Consider the following 19,064-nt stretch of genomic DNA (forward strand, 5'->3'; position numbering starts at 1 on the left):
ACTGCCTGCAAGCCTCTTTCCAAGCTCGTATTTCTCAGTTGCCAGGATATTAGGCTCCTGGCCGTAGTGACAGTAGGAAAAGAAATTCTCTCCCGGTGACTAACAACATGGCAGTTCGTTTGAAGGCCCTTTGTTACCTGTTCCCCTTGCTCTGCTGTGTTCTCGAGGTGGCTGTTTTCTCTGCCTTTCCCCCTGCCCCCGTCTCTCCATGCCTTCCTGTTTTTCCTTTTCCTCCCAGTGTTTCCATGGTGGCTCCTTGCTGGAGCCAGAGGACAAACTGCTGACAGGAACATCCCTTGAATATCTCTGCATCTGGACAGGGCCATTGGCACCCTCCATTGGCGGCTCAGCAACGCGTGGCTTGCCATATTTGTCTGCTGTTTAAGGCCCAAGAATTTGAATCTGCCCCAACATCTCCCTGTTGTCGTTGTTAGGACAGAGTGCTGCCATAGTACCACAAGGCTAGCATTAAACATGTTTGTTTGGGTTCCATATATTAATATTTTGGATTGTTACTCCAGCATTGCTTTCCCACACCTCACAGCTGCAAGACTGAGGGGATATATAGCCCATTACAAAAGCCAAATAAGCTAGAAAATATAAACTATTTTTAAAAGATATTTGTGTGGCCATTGTTCAAACTCATTTTTTTTCCCCTAGTATTTTGTTAAGTCAAAGAATTACTTGCATTGACCAACTGGTAGTGGTTTTGTGAAGGGGATGAAAGGCACCAGTAAGGACTAGGCGGGAAGAAGAATAAGGCCTGCCAGAGTCAAAGCATGCTCTCTTGTAAGACCAGTCGTGATCAATCAAAAGTGCATTCGTGGCACCGGAGCCTTGTGTAACAGAAAAGAAGGCTGAATGTGAGACACAGCCAAAAAACAATTTCAAAATATACAGTGTTTTAAGAAAACTCAAAATACAGCATAGCATAGTGATTGTCGTTCCTGTGTCCGCCAGCATGAAGTTACCTCAGCTGTTTTAGGGAAGTAAGTCTTCAGGGGATGAAAGTTGCGCCCTGGGAGGCAAGTGTTGGATTTGAAACATACCAGGCTCCAGGACTTCTCTCCCTCATGCCATTTTTGCAGAATCACAGGCTGTGGTAGAAAAAAGTGCAGTTCCGTGACACAAAAGCATGTGTTCTCAGCATTGAAAGGTCCTCAGAGCACATCTACCGGTCTTTACCTAAGCATTGAGCAAGGCGGAGGAGGAATGATCTAATTGCGTTGATCCCGTTCAGTTACTGAGGCAGACACAACTGTTGGTAATTGATGAGGTTCTTGCCACAATACCTCTTAACCCCAGAAAGTATGGAATTCATATCTTCAACCTGCACTTTATAATACCCACATATCTATCCACCCTCCCACCAAGCCAGCCATTTCAATATGCACAGTTAATGAGTATTAAGTTTAAAAAAATAACCTTAAAAGAATCAATTTCATGGTGAATGCATCCAGTTAAGCAAGCCATTTAAACAACATTTCACTCGTGTGTAGCAGACCATTTTATAAGTTACTGATAGCTTTACAAGCCTGGGTTTCAGACAAGCTAATTGGTTGTCTCTGATGTGTTTGGGGCTTTCACTCATTAACTCTCCTTCCTGTCTAGTACATACTTGACTAGCTCTCATACAGATATAGGTAGAACTGTTTAAACAGCCATATTCCATTGCCAGGAAAAAAGTTTTTGATAGATACATTTCTTCCTACTTATAATGTTTGCTTTTTTGAAATAAAGGTAAATCATAAGTAAGTATTCTCTTAGGCATGGAAGGTGCAGAATCAAGTATAACACCCTAAATGTGTTGGTACCAGACATGAATGCTCTTTAGAAAGAGAGGAATAGAATTGGTTGCAGAAGGGAGAGGAGAGCAAAAGAAAATGACATGCTGTTGAAACCTGGCTGCCTCTGTAATTAATAACAATGTTATAGATGTTATTGAGAAGTCTGATGCCTGCACCTGCATGCAAAGACAAGTGCACTGATGCTTCTCTTTTCGCATATGTCAGTGCTTTCCATTCTCTGAGATAAGAATTAGATGCTTTGTTTGGACACAGATTAAAGGAATAGCTCAAACCATATGTGTCCTTTGGGTTTTGAGCTTTCTGGAATGGGTCTATTTTCCATGAGGGGTTGCTTACTTTTCTGTTTGCAAAACAATTCATTGCAGCTGCCTGTAGGCATATGTATAATAGAGTTTAAACCAATTAGACCTACGGTTTTGAAACTGCTCATGGAATCCCACCTCCCGAATGAAACCTCAGCCTGACTAATTGAAAGGAGTGGCAACTTCTCTCCACTGTTCAGTTTCCTTCCTTTCCTCACGTTTTAATCTGAGATAAAAGACAGGACGTACTCTCTTGTCCTTTTCATTATGTTTCTGCTCTTCACACTTGTTTAAAAGTCAATAAATGGGTATCTTCTTTATGTATGGCATTGTAACTGTGTACATCAGAGACTACAAAATCACTTCTTTTCATTGTCTGTGCCTTCAAGGAATTGACGTCTCCTACACCTGAAAAAATTAAAAGTAATTACCCAAATCTGTGAATTTGCTCAAGTGAAACTAGGATAGTCTCATAAATCTGAGTGAAAATAGAGTTCATCCCTGACCTTTGAAGATACCTCATTCCCATTGAGTCTTTATATCCTAACTCATTAATTTATATGATAATTATTGATAAAGCCTGTTTGAAGGAGAAAGTAATGGCTCTATATAACTAAATTCATAAATAACCAAAAAGTAGAAATAGTCCAAGTGTTCATCAGCTGATAAACATGGATAAATAAAATGTGGTATGTCCATGCAATGGAATATCATTCAGCCACGAATAGAAACATTCATGCATGCCACAACATGGACGAACCTTGAAAATGTTGTGCTAAGTGAGAGGAACCAGACACGAAAGGCCATGTTTTATACGATTCCATTTATTTGAAATATCCAAAACAGGCAAATCCATAGAGACAGAAAGTAAATTAATGACTGCCAAGGTCTGGGGGAAAGGGCAAATGGGGACTGACTGCTAACAGGTAGAGTTTCTTTTACTGGCAGTGAAAATGTCTGGAGGTTAGAGAGCAGTGGTGATTGCAGATATCTGGGAATATACTAACATCACTAACTTGTACACTTTTAAAAGGGTGAGTTTTACACTCTGCAAACTGTATCTCAATAAATGGAAATTAAGTGTCTGAAGAGCTGGAACGAAAAGGTATTCAGGTGTGTGCTAAAGAAATGCAAAATCCAAGTAAGTAGCAACAGAAACTCTTTAGTATTTTAGGAAGGGTGTCTGCCTCTGAGAGTGGACCCCAGGAAACAGGTAATGGTAACTTACATCCACGAGCCAACAGTCCCCTCTGAAAATCGGGACGTTGTCTTTGTTGCGGCAACTATTTTCCCAAGCTGGCGATGAGTGACTCCAAAGATTTTGCCCTGGATACCTGTATCTCCAGTCACATTTCAGCCCAAAACCTCTGTTTGAAAAGCAACTCAAGTTCAGTGAGATGAGAACCATGGGTACAATGATAACCCATTTCATTTGGGATGGAAAAAGTTGTTTCCTTAATGGGAAAGTCTTCTTAACCCTGGAAATTTTAACCTTAAGACTATAAGTGATAGGGACACATGGGTGGGTCTGTTGGTTGAGCATCTAACTCTTGATCTTAGCTCAGGTCTTGATCTCAGGGTCATGAGTTCAAGCCCTACATTGGACTCTGTGTTGGGCATGAAGCCTACTTAAAATAAAAATTTTTAAAGTATAAAAATGATGAAATGCCCAAATCTATAATATTAATACTTCAATTTTAAGTATATATTACATTTAGGTCAACCTGGTACATTCACTTTGTAATTATAATACATGTATAAATTGTTTCAGAATTGGCCTCCTATGTGGAAAGGCATGAGAATTTAGTTAAGCTTGTAAATAGTATTAGAAAGCACCAGAGCTTGAGAGTCATTGAAGTTATAAGTTTCATTGGAGAAATGTTTAAAAATTCTTGCTGAGGAAAAAAGAAAGACTTCTTAAGTATTTGAGGATGTTTTGGTTATTAAAAAAGAAATTGAATATATTAAATTTATAAATGGAGTTTTGAAATGTTTAAGAGTGGTTAATTAAACTAAGTTTATAAAAGGACCTAAACAGTATTCAACTTCCCAAATGTACTGTTAAAAGTTATAAGATACATAGATAGAATGGTAAGATTTTCAAATTGAATATAGTAGCTTCAGGAAAAACTAGATTTTAGACATTGTAAAGTTAATAAGTTGCACATTCCTTTTTAAAACTGCAAAGAAACAATACCTAGTATTGCTCTGTACTAAGGGCCATCCTTAAGGACACCAAAAACTTTAGATTGACAGGTCGTGGACCCTGTGCCCTAGTTAATTCTGCTGCCATTAGGAAGTCTCCCCCCAAAAGAGACCCAGGCTGAACACAGAGGGTGAAAATATGGTTTTATGACCCTTCTCTAGTCAAGTCTCTTGTGTTAGACTACTATCCAAGGCATCTGAAATTATAAGTGGAGCCCGGCCAGTTTGGGAAAGCCAACTTCTCTGGCCCCCTAAAGTATGAGCCAAAAATGGGGAAGAGATGGTTATGCCAAGGCCTGGAAAGCCAGCCCCTCGGGCCTCTCCCAGGGAGTCCTTGAGCCCCTGCTGAACAAAGTAGGAAGCTTCAAGCTGCTTTAGCCAGGGATTGACAGTTGGCTTTGTAAAGGGCCAAGTAGTAAGTATTCTAGACTTTGTGGAATATACTATCTCCGTGGCAGTTACTCAACTTCGCCCTTGTAGCATGAAAGCAGCCATAGATAAGTGAGTAAGCATGGCTATGGTCCCTTCTACTTTTCAAGTTTCTTCTACATTAAGGCTTCCCCTTTGAGGTGATAGGAAGACCTCATATGTATAAAAATGTGAATGTCTGTAGGCTGGTTTTTGTAGATGGAGGCACCGTGGGTTGGAAGCCGAAGCTGGAGCAAAGGCCTGCATACAGGAATCACTCCAGGCTCAGGAGGGCCAGGTAGAATCACTGGACAAGAGGAGATACTCTACATGAATACTGGCTGTCTTTCATCGGCCCCTAAAGACAGGAACCATCCATAATCCATACCTCATTTCTGCCTCTCGACAGTGGCTGTCTGATAAGCAAGCTTTGGGGATAGGAGAATAAAACAAACCTTCTAGGCATATCAAAAAGAGAAAATAGATATGACTTGTTCCCTAATTCTAGGTTAGCAGATTAAGTAAAAAACAGGAATGCTTTTCAGATTCTAACTCCTTCCACCAAAGCAATGAAATGACTTTATTCAACTCTCCTGGGACATCCTAACTTCTCCTGTGCAATGGGAAACTGGGTTTCTGTATAATTATTGTCACAACATACAACATTTTCTACACATCAGAGATTACTGATTGGGCAAGAAGACTTCTCCTAAGGGCAGGGCTCAATCCCAGGTCGTAACCTGCAGGCATTTGTCTGGTTTTTAATTATTTCAAGGTCAAGCAGGCTGCACTTTGATTAAGAAGAGGCAATCTTACCAGAACCGCACTTTTATGTGACACCTAGCATTCTCGAACTCTATCATCCATGATAGATCTGCACTCCCAAAGTAATACCGTCGTATTGGTTAACATCAGAGTGTTGTTTTCTGGTCCCTATTAGTTTGGTGCTCAGTAAAAACGAAACAGTATCTGTTCTGGGTTGTAATATCTTAGGGACTCTGGCAAATTGGGTTTTATTTGTATTATTTATTTCTGCCTTTAATGACATATTTAATACCTTTTCTATGGATTTCAAAATCCTGCAAGAGGTACAATGAATAGGGGAACAGCTGGCACTGCTCTCTCTAGACTAACCTTTCTTTGAACAAGCTGCCAAGAACGCACTCTGAGGACTCCTAATGACGCCCTGCCACTTTATCTCCAGACCCAGTCCTGGAGCCACGGTGTGGACAAAGTTCTCTCTGACTTTGGGAAGGTTACCAAGTTAAGCCTACTCCACGAGCTTCAGCAATTAAGATCGCAGAACGAAGGCCCCTTTGCAAACTCACATACAAGATGCACATACTTATATGTGCCAGTAAGTGCTTTACAGCTGACCTCTGGAAAGAAAAACGTCTTGGTTTGTTGCCTTTGTAGATTTCTGTGGTGTAAGTAGTTCAAACCCTGGCCAGTTTCATGACTCCTACATTTCGACTTCCCAGTACCTCGAGGTGAAAAGAGAAGGCGTGTGGTCAGCATTTCAATACAAATGTTTCCACCAGGGTAACTTGTTACAATAGATGCATCCGCTGTGGTGATTAAAGTGAGGACTTGGGTGAAGATGAGGCAAGTTCTCCCTTTCTGACCGTCATGGACAGTCTCCTACAAAATTTTACAGTTCGTTCAGGCTCTCTAGCATCCTATTCATCGGAGCCCTGGGGTAAATTTATCATCCAGGCCATACTTTTACGAAAAAGAGTTGAAAAACCAACACAAGCCTGTCCTAAAAAAACATTCATATAGTTATTTGAAAAACATAAGCTATACAGTGGACACGTTGTGTATTTAAAAAGACAAGAAAGGGGCGCCTGGGTGGCTCAGTTGGTTAAGTGTCCGACTTCAGCTCAGGTCATGATCTCACGGTTCGTGGGTTCAAGCCCCATGTCAGGCTCTGTGCTGAGAGCTCAGAGCTTGGAGCCTGCTTCAGATTCTGTGCCTCCCTTTCTCTCTGCCCCTCCCCAACTCATGCTCTGTTTCTATCTCAATAATAAATAAAAACCAAAAAAATTTAAAAAAATAAAAAGACAAGAAAGCAATAGTGGCTCTTCTGGGTCAAGATAGTTATGGAGTCGTGTCTTCTTGCTCCTGCCCATGCTTGCCTATCAGATCCCTCTGCCTATCAGATCTACAACTCTAGCTCTTCTTGCAGGCTCACTGTACGTTGCTTGTGATCCTCACCCAGTATCCCTACCGTCTTGTCTTTCCTGTTGACTGATCAGTTTGAAAGGAGCTGAAGGGGCACATGGGTAGCTCAGTTGGTTAAGCGTCTGACTTCAGCTCAGATCATGATCTCAATGCCTGTAGGTTTGAGCCCCCTATTGGGCTCTGTGCTGACAGCTTAGAGCCTGGATCCCGCTTTAGATTCTTTGTCTCCCTCTCTTTCTGCCTCTTCCCTGCTCACACTCTGTGTTTGTCTCTTTCTGGTTGTTTTTTTTTTTTTTTTTCTCACTCACTCTCTCTCTCTCTCACAGCTCAGAGCCTGGAGCCTGCTTCAGATTCTGTGTCTCCCTGTCTCTGCCCCTATCCCACTCTTTCTTATTCTTATATTCTCTCTCTCTCTCTCTCTCTCTCTCTCTCTCTCTCTCAAAAATAAACAAACATTTTAAACAATTGAAAGGAGCTGAAGTTGTCAGCCTGCACTCCTTCATGAGACTGATTCCTTTTCCAGAGGTGAAGAAAGAATGTGCTTTATTCTAAAGTGTGTTAGAACATTCTTCTACTGAGATACTTCTTTTTTTTTAATTTTTTAAATGTTTTATTTATTTTTGAGACAGAGAGATCCAGAGCATGAGGAGGGGGAGGCACAGAATCGGAAGCAAGCTCCAGGCTCTGAGCTGTCAGCACAGAGCCCGACGCGGGGCTCAAACCCACAAACATGAGATCACGACCTGAGCTGAAGTCAGAGGCTTAACCAACTGAGCCACCCAGGCATCCCCTGAGATACTTCTTGTTCATCTTTTTTTTTTTTAAGAGGAGAGGTTAGATCCATCTGTTTCCCCATAGTAGTTAAGAATGAAGTTGGTTCAATTTTTTGTAATGTTTTATTTATTTTTGAGAGAGAGCATAAACAGGGGAGGGTTTGAGAGAGGAAGACAGAATTTGAAGACAGGCTCCAGGCTCTGAGCCAGCTGTCAGCACAGAGCCCGACGTGGGGCTCGAACCCTCAAACCATGAGATCATGACCTGAGCCGAAGCTGGATGCCACCCAGGCGACCCAAGATACTTCTTTTTCAAATTGACTTAGGTGAATTCAGATTTATTGTAATCTTCCAATCTTTCTTTGACTCCGGTGCTTTTCTTCTTCTGTACAGTATCAAGCAGTCTTTTACGGTCACTGAAAAGCCACGGGTGGGGGGGCTTATAATCCCATTAATACAGATCTTATTAACTTATATTAATACATTATTAATATAATTAATATTATATTATAATAATTAATACAGTATTGTTGATAGTAATACAAATCTTAATAAGCCCCTTCGGGCTGCTGTTTCTGTTTTCGGTCGGACCGTCTCCCGCTCTCATCAGTGGAACCCCACACGTTGGCCGGTGGAACGCTGGCACGGGTCGCTCGCAGAAACACACCCATGCTGCCTTCACACACTCACCGGTGTCGTTTAGGGAGTGGTGGCTGAATGGGAAGCCAACTTTCGGGATGCGCGTTTTCAAAGCCCCTTATGTTGATCTTCACCCTACTGTCGTGCACCACAGCCACCCTCAAGTCTAAAGGGTCCGTTATAATCTGCTAGTTTTTCCCCAGAAGGAATATACGTGTTGTGTGTAGGTGGAGATCCAGAGAAGTCCGGGCAGAACAGATATCGAGCTCCTATAGAAGATCTCTTCTATCTCTAGCCTCAGCCAGGGCAAGAGACCCCTGCGTTCCCAGGGGTAGGACCACCTCACGTGGAGCTCCGGACTTAGGAGGGGGTGGGGCATGTTTAGTTACAGCGATGACTGGGTGGTGCTCGCGGCGTTGAGTTCACTAGAACTGGGGGTGATGTTTTCTGGGATGTACAACACAGCCCCATGCAGGGAAGAACCGTCACACACCCTAACCCCTTTAATGTCTTACAACGTAATCGCGTGGGTCAAAGCACTGTTTATAAATATCTGAGCTTAGAACTTAACTCTGTCACATAAAAACACTAAGTCATCCCCTTTGGACTGTTCTCTCCCCTGATCCCCAGAGAGTTTAAAGAAAAATGAGGCCAACTCTGGGCACACACTACTTACAGGCTTTAATAACAAAAATAGGAAAAACAAGCAGTTTATTATTATAAATAAAATGAGATTTGTAGGCTTTTAAAAGGAAAAACTTAGCATTGCAGTTCAGAAACTATTTACATGACTTCTAGAAATGTAGTCACAACAGGTTTGCAAAAATTAAAGTAAAATTTTTGCTTGTGAAATTAGGGCAAGAAAGGAAAACCAATGAATATCATTAGAGAACCCCACTGGAGGCCCTGCAAGTAGGAAAGGATTATTTCTCTACTCAGAGAGGCATAAAGGACATCTCCTACCCAATGAGGGGGTCTCCTGAGCTGTGTAATGTTCCCATTCTCACAGCTGCTGCCAACACGAGCGGCGATGTGATGGTGTCGAGTTGTCTGTGTTACATCAGGACTTTACAATAAATGCGGTGTGTGAATCACAGAACGCAGGAACACACGTCAGCCCACAGTGGCATGACTGAAGACAGGCTGTGGTGACATAGCTAAAATAGGTTGGCTACTTATGGTGGCTTTGTTTTCCTATCTCTAGGGTGGATACATGGCCACTAACAAATGCCCACTCTCTGTGGCTAACCCGAAAATAGCCAACTGACTGCAGGTTGCCAGGCAGCTGTATTCTGATGTCAGTGCCCCAAGTGCCATCTCTAGAAGCCAATGTGAAACAGTCACCTCTTCCTTCTTCCTGAAATTTCCAGTGAACAATAATATTTAAGCGGCTGATTAAGTGTTCAAAATAAATGATTTATGTTGGTCAAACTTAAACACCTCTCTTTAAAATTAAACATCAGCATAAGGAAGGACCAAAAAAAGCCATGGTGGACAAGTCAAATGTGCCTGTAATTTGTGTCTTAATTATATAGAGGAAGCAAAATTTGAAGTTCAGGTTAATATAAGGAAACTAAATGAAAATGTTAACCTAATGCAAAAGTTCAAGTCAGAGCGTGAGGTCTCCATCTTACCCCTCTCTTGTATTATCTGCTTTGTTTTTAGAAACCTGAAACTGAGGGTAAGGAAAAGCTATGTTCTGGCAGCAAACGGTCACTCACTGTCCTTGAATCTCACTGAAATTCCAGACTTGTTTTAAAATTGATATTATAAGTATAGGATGGTGTGGAATCATTTGGATACCAGTCGGGGGAATATGCAGGGTCAGATGCCCACTTAGGTTACAGATCTGAAAATCTTGGGTTACACAGCCATATTTGTCAGCTTAACACCATTAGGCTTCTTTATCTGGTGACCACCCTGTAATCGAACCTTCCATTTCCTTCTCATGTTTCATATTCAGCAGGAACAACTTCTGAAGTGTAACTACCTTCAGACATCTTTATTATCTTCCAAGTGTGCCTACGCAATAGTCTGTATTTTCAGTTGCCTAGAAACCAACCTAACGACTATGTAAATCCTTCTTGGGGTTTTTTTGTTTGTTTGTTTTTGTGTTTTTTTGATCTGGTCTGTATTGCAAAATATCACAACTTGTATTTGGTGACTACTTAAATCTAGCATTGTTTTCAAATTAACTGTTAATATGCCACCAGGATCAGTTCCATGAATTTTTAAGTGAACCATTTGAAGAAAGTATTCTTAGTAACATGTATTTACTGTGTTAGTTTTTTTTCTTTATTTAAATATTGTTGAGTTTCTTGCCATCAGTCCTTTTCTCATTATTACCATACTAAAAGTGCTGCCTCTTTAGATTTGAGGTAATGAAATGTGGCAAACATATAACTTCTTCATGTACCAAATCTTGGGTGTTACGTGCTGTCTGCCCCCTTGAGGGGAGGTGTTATTGATCAAACACCGGATTGCATTGTAAGCACACGGCAGTGCAGTCTGAAGCAGGCAGTCTGACATCTCTGATTGTAGACTCTTCAGAACACCCAGCTCTTCCTATGAGCCCTAGATGTAAACATGTCCCCACCTGTCCCCCCCCACCCCCCACCCCTCACCCCCGCCAACTCTTATCGCCCCCTGCTGGCCAATGGCTTCATGGTGGGGCAGAGCTGGTCTAGTGCTACTTGCTGCACAAGCAATTTCAGATTCTCTTGGAAGTAGGTTGTTTTCAGTGCTCTAAAGAAAAGAAAGTGAAAGAATGGACCTTACATGTTCCATAAGGGAGAATCCTCTTAACAACATGATTTGTAAAATACCTTGGGCAAAAGCTGTTCCAAAGTCGTATACCCATTTTCTGATCTGAAATGAGATTTTCATTACTTTTCAGAATCAAAATTAATGAGAGTCCTTCCCTTTTAACAGGATTTTTTCAAGTAGTAGTATTTATTATTAATTTGCAGACTATTTAAAGAAGGACTGTGGGGACACATTTGAACTGTAGAATGTTAGCATATTTGTGGTTCTCAAGTTAGCATAAAAATGTAGAATTTTTACATATACCTTTCTGCTCACATAAAAAAAAAGTACACATATTTTAATACCACTTTGGGTGATGTACCTTTGCTATAGTCTGATTCTTGCAATGATAAAGAGAAAATGAAACCACATTTGGGAATGGCATACAGTTAAGACACTTTGTTTTTCTAGGTCAAGTATTGATTAAGGTAAGAGCTTGGAATTTTCCACGGCACATGGGGTTTAATGAAATTTGTTGACCAAGAATGCCTTCGAACATTGGTTCTTCTGATGTTGCTACTCACTCTACTCTATGTTATATAAACATCACTGGGCTGTAAATATGGTGTCCTGTTCTTGTGTGATGTAGTGTGGGGAGGGGAGGGGAGCTTTATGAACTTTGTACTTGATTATACCCTTTAAGAGATCGTTGATACTTCTGGAAGGCATAACAACTTGATATTTCTTCACAGTCAGGAGTTAGTAGTCCTGGATACTATTAGTACCCAACCAGTGTACTTAAGAATGACTTGTGACTAGATATTAATCAAACAGGTTGTTAAGATAGCAGATTATCTGCCTACATACCAGTTATAAGGTCTTGATTTTTACCTCCCTGAAAATTCAGGACTAGGAGAGAAAAACTAGGAGACTTTATGTATGTGTGTATACATATACAAGTTTATATATGCATGTGTGTGCACACACACACTCGGTTTCTATCCTCTTGCCTAAAAAAATGCTTTTCCAGGTCTCAAAAATAGATACTAGAAATGTAAGGGAGAGAGAGAGAAAAGATTATTTGAATTACAATTTTTATCATGCATGTGTTTGATAAAATAATTGAGTCTTGAGTAATTGATAGAGTATATACTAAATTGTCACCAATTTTAGTAAGTTAGCAAGGAGATGGTCGTGAAAGTTGTTCTGCTAGACTTATTTTGATTGATTTGAATCTTTCGGCGTCTGCAGCGTATTTTGCCCTGTGCAATGGTACATGCAATTCCTCCTCAGACGTCATCAGACCTCCCATGCTGATAAATGTATGGGTGAAATGGTGGCTTGCACGCAGGTCACTCACCCCTAAAGAAAACAGTCCTGGGTCACAACATATAACCTACATTATAACAACAGCTGCTGATGAAGTTCTAGAAAGTCCTAAGCATCACAGTTCATCTAAGTTCTCCTTGAAATCCCTCCCATAATTCATCACTATCAAAATTTTGGAATAAGAAAAGTTCTGATATAACTAATAACATATTTATGTTTTCCCCCCCTTAAGGTGAAAAAATATTTTGAACTTGAACCACTTGCACGTGGAAAACGCTGGATTCTGCAGCCCTGCTCGCTGGATGACATGGATGCACTGAAAGACAGTTTCTCTCAGCTGATAAATTTGTTAGAAGAAAAAGACCATGAAGCTGTAAGAATGTGAAATCTGGCAAAGAACACGGGTTCCCAAAGGCCTTGAACCTATTGTGTTAGTTTCTCATTTTAATTTTATTTTGGTATCAAGACTTTAATGGCTTCAGTATCCATTTTCTCCTAATTATCTCAGACTCCCATCTCTCTATTCAAGTGAATATTCCATAAATCAGGTGAATTATCATCGGCATTAACGTCAAGTAACACTACTGAGAGAGAATTTATTCTCTGTTTACCACTAATTATCTTCACTGCATGTCTCTTCCTTCTGTTCTAAGCAGCTCTTCTGTGTTCTGGGCTAAAATGGATGGAATTTGTGGCTCACAGAAATCAAATCCCTTATGAAGGACTCAGGGAAAATCTGAACTTTGACTCATTTTCCCTGGGTTTGGGGGTTGAGTGTTATGTGACTGGGGCTCCTCATAATATGTCTGTTGTTTTGGGTTTTTATTTTATTTTATCATGTTTTATTTTATAGTATTTTGTATATGGGCCTTATGGATTATGAGAGAAAAATGAGCACCAAAAACTTCAATTAATCACCTTATCAGACAGGAATATCCTGCCAGGATAAAATTAACTTGGAAGAACTTAAAGACGAGATGCATAATTTCTTCAGATCTGAAGTCTCACTCCCCTTTTAAGAGAAAGACTTTTAGTTTTTGAGAAGAGAGGGAATTTAGGCACAATGCCCGTGTCATTGATTACTCTTTCATCAAGTCCTCAAATATTTTTTTAAATGGAAAGACACCCTGCATAAAGTCAAGCTACAACATAAAATAGGTATCTTTTTTCTAAAATTTCTAAAATGTTTGATTGAAGGAAAGAAAATAATTTTTAAAATAACAGATACAATTTTTAAAGAGAGTCAGATGAAGTAGAGTTTATTGTGGCTAGGGTTTCAGCTGGCGCGGATTGACAACGGTGACAAACACAGAATCCCTATATTCATCCATTAAGTGCTAATGGAGGTTAATGGAGTCGCTTATTGTCTCCAACTAGTAATTAAAGGTCTATCAGTATTCCTATTATAAACCTCTATTTTCAGGGGTTTCAGTGTGCCCTTAAAATGTGCTGGGGCTGCAGCAAATCATTTTAGGGCCTAGATTCAATCTTTGGAACTCATTTTTTTTTTCATTTAATTTAAATGATAAGATGATGTAGAGATAAAGGTGCAGTTTTACTAAGGTTTAGCACCTTGACCTTTTCTAAATCAAGAATAATCTATGGATATTGAAGTTTATGGATGTAATACTCTTTGGCACATTTTATAGATTTTTGACCACTTAAAATGCAAAATGGCCAAATGATACAAATGTGCTCCTTTCACCTGAGCAATAAAAACATGTTTGTAATTTTTAGGTAGCGTAGACTGGTTCTCAGATACCACAGACCCACACTGTATTACAGGGTGATGTCATACCTTGTAATTCTCCAGAAGATAGACATCACTCAAATATAGCTTTTGTGGTTTAATCTCGTAGGTGGACTTTAATGAAATCATTCCCTTTGAAACATCGAACACTTTCGTTAAGCCTTTTCCCCCCCCATGGAACAGATCCAAAAAGATTCCTATTCAATCTTGTCTCCAGCTTCCTTGAATATTTTTACACTATATAATCCGTGAGCTGCACAAAACTTTTATTCCGATGACCAGTGACACAATTCCTGCATTCATTCTGTTCTGTTGTGCTCATGTTCCGTGACAAATAAATGATCATTAGGCGTTGCTTTCTCTGCAAGTTCATTAAATGTAGAATGTTGTCTTTTTAAGATACTGTGGCTGAGTGCTCCTAAGCCATCTGTTAAATGACTTCCCGTTGTGTGTGTGTGTGTGTTCATGTGTGCGCCAGTGATGGGCTTCTTCTCAGACCCACGACTGTCTGCAGTGTCTCAGCCGTCAGAATGAAAACATTATCAATCAGTACCCAACAACAGCTGTTTTTGACAAGTTTCTGTCTGACGCCTAATGCTTTACAACTGTCAATAAGACTCCTTCTTTGTCTGGCAGTTCTGCGCTCGCTGGGTTGCTGCTTCCTGCGGCATCCTGTCCTTGTAACCCTAGAATTGGCTGTGTTTTGGAAACCCACTTGGGGGCCGGGGAGGGGGTTTGGACAGGCGAGTGTGGGTGGGTAGCGGGTGTGCATGTACATCTATTCCTACTTGCGTGTAAAGTGCCACAGGTGTGTTAGTTTGCATATTCCAACATTATATAGGAAAAACAGTCTGTTATGTATTTCTTCACTTAGCTTCTTGTTATATTTATGGAAGTCACCCGTTTTTGTACCTTCTTAGCTAAAGCAGTTGCCTTTTTGTAATGGCAATTAATTTATACAACAAAACTTTGTATCTACTGTAGTTTATAGTATCGGTTGCTAATTAACTGCCACCTCGCCCTGTCTTTCTATTTTCAAAGATCTGTATCTATCCTTAGAAGTTAACAGATTCATGTGGACAATTGCTAGACAAGAAGACCTTGTATTGTCCGTGATTTATATATGATTTCCACTATCTTCAAATGAAAATAAACGCTGAGTAGAATTGATGTTTTCGGACTGACTCCTTTCAAGCTTTTAGCATTTGGGAGTCGCAGATTTCTGTTTACATTTGTGTTGCCTGTTTAAGTCTTCAAAATAAGTTCTGCTGCTCTTGGGTCAAAACAAATGATTAATTCACATTTCCTTTGAAGCCAGTGTGAAAACTTTAAAAGACAAAAAAAAAAAAAAAAAGCAAGTGTCTTTTGCAGTTGGTTTGTCTTCAGCAGCGATTTACTTTCCTTGGAGCTGTTCTTCAGACTGAGTGAGCCGAGTCGAGATGTTAATGCAAAGTGTCATCTTTCAGTCAAAGCATCATTTTATAATATTTGCTGTAAAAGCAATGTTCTGAGAGGGACCGGGACAATGAACTCTTTCCCTTAGTGGTGATTGCTGCCCTGAGGAAATAAATATTTTTAAGTGACTTGAGGAAATGCTGTGTATTTACAGGTCCATCTTTAAGAATGGGAGTATTCTGTAAAAGAGAAAGAGTGAGAAAGAAAAATAAAAAAGATAGCTGGATGGAAGAAGAGAGAGAAAGAAAAAGAAAAAAAAAGTACACGGTAGAAGAGGAAAAATTCAAACCCCAGCTCTTGTTGGGTCCCAAACGCAACATTATCCTAACACATCGTTTGACTACTCACAACACTTCACTTCTCAGCTGGGATCCAACTGCATTCCTAGTTCCGTTTGCACGGTAGGCAATTAGTAGTTATCAAGTTCGGAAGCATCTCAGACCTATCCAAGCAAATGTGGACAGAACTGTAAAAATTTTTAAGCAAATGGGTTTTCTTCATGTCCAGATGGGGTATTCAGACTCGAGTGGAAATCTCCTATATTCATGCCTGGCTTCATCCTCGTTATAATTTTAGAGTGCATTTTCATTAACCTTCTGACCTAATAGTGCAAACAGAAAGGAAAAAGTATGTGGAGGGGGACGGGGAGTGGGAGTTACCCTTTGGGAGCCGTCATTTTCATTGAGTTTGGGAGGGAGGATCTGTCTTTGTTATGCAGAAACTTCGGGAGCGCATAGATTCCCTGCCTCTCTTTCCCCCACCCAAGTTCTGGAGAGCTGAAGTCCATGCTGTGAAATGCATTATCACATCGTGTTGGGAATTCCTGGCTCCCAAGGGTTCACAGCTTTCGGTCCCCACTGACTCAGCATGAGTAAATGATTTGCATCTCAGGGTTAAATGTTTTCCAACTCAGATGCACCGAGTGACTGATGAGCTGCGTTTTGGCACCCTACCCCACCCCCACCCGCCTTGCTCTGATTTAGGAACATGAAAAGGATCCCGTGGAAGCCCCAGAGCCTCAGATGAGGTATCAGTTTCTCCTCCCCTTTCCCATTCTCTTTAGATTAAAACCTAAATGAGAAACTGGCCTTCCACCTACTGTTTGATCAAAGCTGGAAATTCTGACTTCTCATCCTGGGACTTCCTCTGTTTGTGACAAAGTCTTCATACAGTGACTTTCTGTGAAGCCCAAGAATTTCAAAGGCACATCTCTCCAGCATATGCCTTGTCTAGCATCCTTCTTTAATTACAGAACAACGTGAAGTAATAAATGCATGGTTTTCCTTTCCGATTTTCTGTATATTCCCATGGTGCGTTCCATCTCTGTTAGCATGCTCTGTTCGCCGGACGCCGGTGTGGAAAAGCCACCTATGCTGTTCTTCGGCTTCTTGCCCGCACCCTTCCATGTTCCCCCCAGGTCCTCAGATCAAATGGGAGTTTCCATGGGACACTATGAATAATACTTATTTTATATATTTTATAAGGAAACAGTTCAAACTTTGGTTTAAAGCAGCCTTGCTTACCATAAATAGTGTTGTGAGGTCACCGGTACCCTGTTCAGAAAATAAGGAAGGGGACTCCTTGATCTCATGCCTTGCTAGGTTCAGCCTGGCTTATGACCCGTTGTGACTCCGGACACCTCACTGCGATAGCAGACATTTCCACATCCATGGACCAACTTGGGAACAGCCATCAAATCACACTTAAAGGGTCTTTGACAAACTACAAAGAATGATTCATTCTTTTTTCCCCCTTATTCAAAAATCTCTCCCTCTTCTTGTGATGCTCTAAAAATCTTCTACAGACAAATTTAAGCCCCGTTCGTTCTAGGGACAACACCTGAACCATGGAGGTCCTTTGACGGTGTTGTCCCCGAGAGGAAAGCCATGGCTCAAGTGCATGGGAACAGCACACACACTGGCAGTGAAAATAAGCCTTTAATAAGCATCACGTTCCCCAGTGTCCCTTATTTCCCTGTTTCCTCGTGGGATAGTCCTCTTGGGAGGTGGGCAAGATGGTCGTTTCAAATAAGCCTCAGATTCCTTACCTCCCAGGCAACCCTTCCTTGGAGGTGTGAAATTCAGCCTAAAATGCCACAACCTTCTCTGACAAGTGATTCATTGAGACAAAGGCTGGAGCTCCAGCATCAAACAGATGTCAGACAAAACACCAAATGCCTGTAAATGATTGCTCCGCAAGCAGTGGAATGGCTGGAAGGCCTGGCCTGATGATGCGCTCCGCGTCTGGACAAGCTTGCGGTGGTGGGGAGGGGGCAGGGGAGCGGTTTGTAAATGGAGTCTGTGAAGAAAGCTGTTTCTGGAGACGGAAGCGAAACCACGAGAGTCTCACCTAAGAGACTGACACAGAGAAGGATGATTTCTGGCTGGTTTGTGCATAATAGATGTGAAGGGCAATTAGAAAAATGCATGTCAAGGGCACCCTGAAGGCCAGACTGGTATGATATGATGTTAAATCATTAGACATATAAATATCAGGGTAAATAAAAAATGAGAAGATTTGGTTGGAATGGAAACTGCTCAGCAAAAGGCAGAGACAGGAATGCAAACAGTAAGTCTGGCTGTCATCCTCTATAATCTGGAGCAGGTCAGGCTTGGTTCTGGCCTTCTCCACTTGTTTTACAACTTTCTAGACATGGGGTGTATCAACCCAACACTTGTATTAAGCAGCTTCAGCAGGATTTTCAGATGACAGCTTGTCAAGAGTCAACTTACCATTGTCCCTTTTATAGGTTTTATGTCACAGTTAGAACTTTTGATTTCAATAAATTTAAGGGATTTGATAAAACCCCTTGGCATGTGTTTGTTGAATACCTACTCTGTACCAGACATCATGTCAGATGCTTGGGATACAACAGTAAATAGGACAGACTTGGCCCCTGCATTGGAGGGCTTCAATTCCTAGAACATTGGTTAAGCTGGGGTATTTCTATGACCTTAGAGAATTCTTGTATTTGGGGGGCTTTGGCGATGTTAAAATTGAAATGTGAATCTCTGGATTTTAAATTGTTTTTTCTTGGTCCTAATTCTTGGTATTCAGCCCTCCTAATTTAAAATGGTCTTTGATCATAATTTAGTTTCTTTTGAGACCATTAGTAAAACTAGAAATCTACACAAAAACAACAGAAAAGTCTTTGCCTCTTTTTAGCATCTTTCTCAGTAGAATTCTGTAGAGCTAGCACCTTTTATTTTTTGTGGGGTTTTCTGTGGGTTGGTTTGTTTGCTTGCTTGCTTGCTTTTACTGCGGCAACAACAAAGCATGTGTCTAGCACACAAAAGTGCTTCCAAAGTGCAAAACCAAACTCTGTCACCCTACTGTTCTTTTTATCTTCTCTGTATCCAAAGGGCTTCCCTTCCTTCTCTGGAAGTAGCTTGGTCTCATCATTCTGTCTGTTGATCTGACAAATGACCTGTATTTGAAATGTTGAATTTTAAATCTCTAAGAGCAA

At 40.8% G+C, this 19,064-nt stretch overlaps 1 protein-coding gene across 2 annotated transcripts in view; it reads left to right on the forward strand.

Annotated features, from left to right (window-relative positions):
• ARL15 (ADP ribosylation factor like GTPase 15) overlaps window positions 1–16,889 on the forward strand; it is a 398,389-nt gene extending 381,500 nt beyond the window's left edge. Inside the window, exons 5-6 of one of the 2 annotated variants that reach the window (XM_029940907.1) lie at window positions 12,626–12,823; window positions 15,753–16,889. In XM_029940907.1, coding sequence (XP_029796767.1) covers window positions 12,626–12,778 — 153 coding nt within the window. In that variant the 3' untranslated portion in view covers window positions 12,779–12,823; window positions 15,753–16,889. Of the gene's footprint in view, window positions 1–12,625; window positions 15,314–15,752 lie in introns of those variants that run through there. The other variant, XM_029940906.1, reaches the window with a different exon arrangement.
• Window positions 16,890–19,064: the final 2,175 nt, after the last annotated feature.

The sequence above is a fragment of the Suricata suricatta genome, chromosome 6, assembly GCF_006229205.1.
Source record: "Suricata suricatta isolate VVHF042 chromosome 6, meerkat_22Aug2017_6uvM2_HiC, whole genome shotgun sequence".
Lineage (NCBI taxonomy): Eukaryota > Metazoa > Chordata > Mammalia > Carnivora > Herpestidae > Suricata > Suricata suricatta.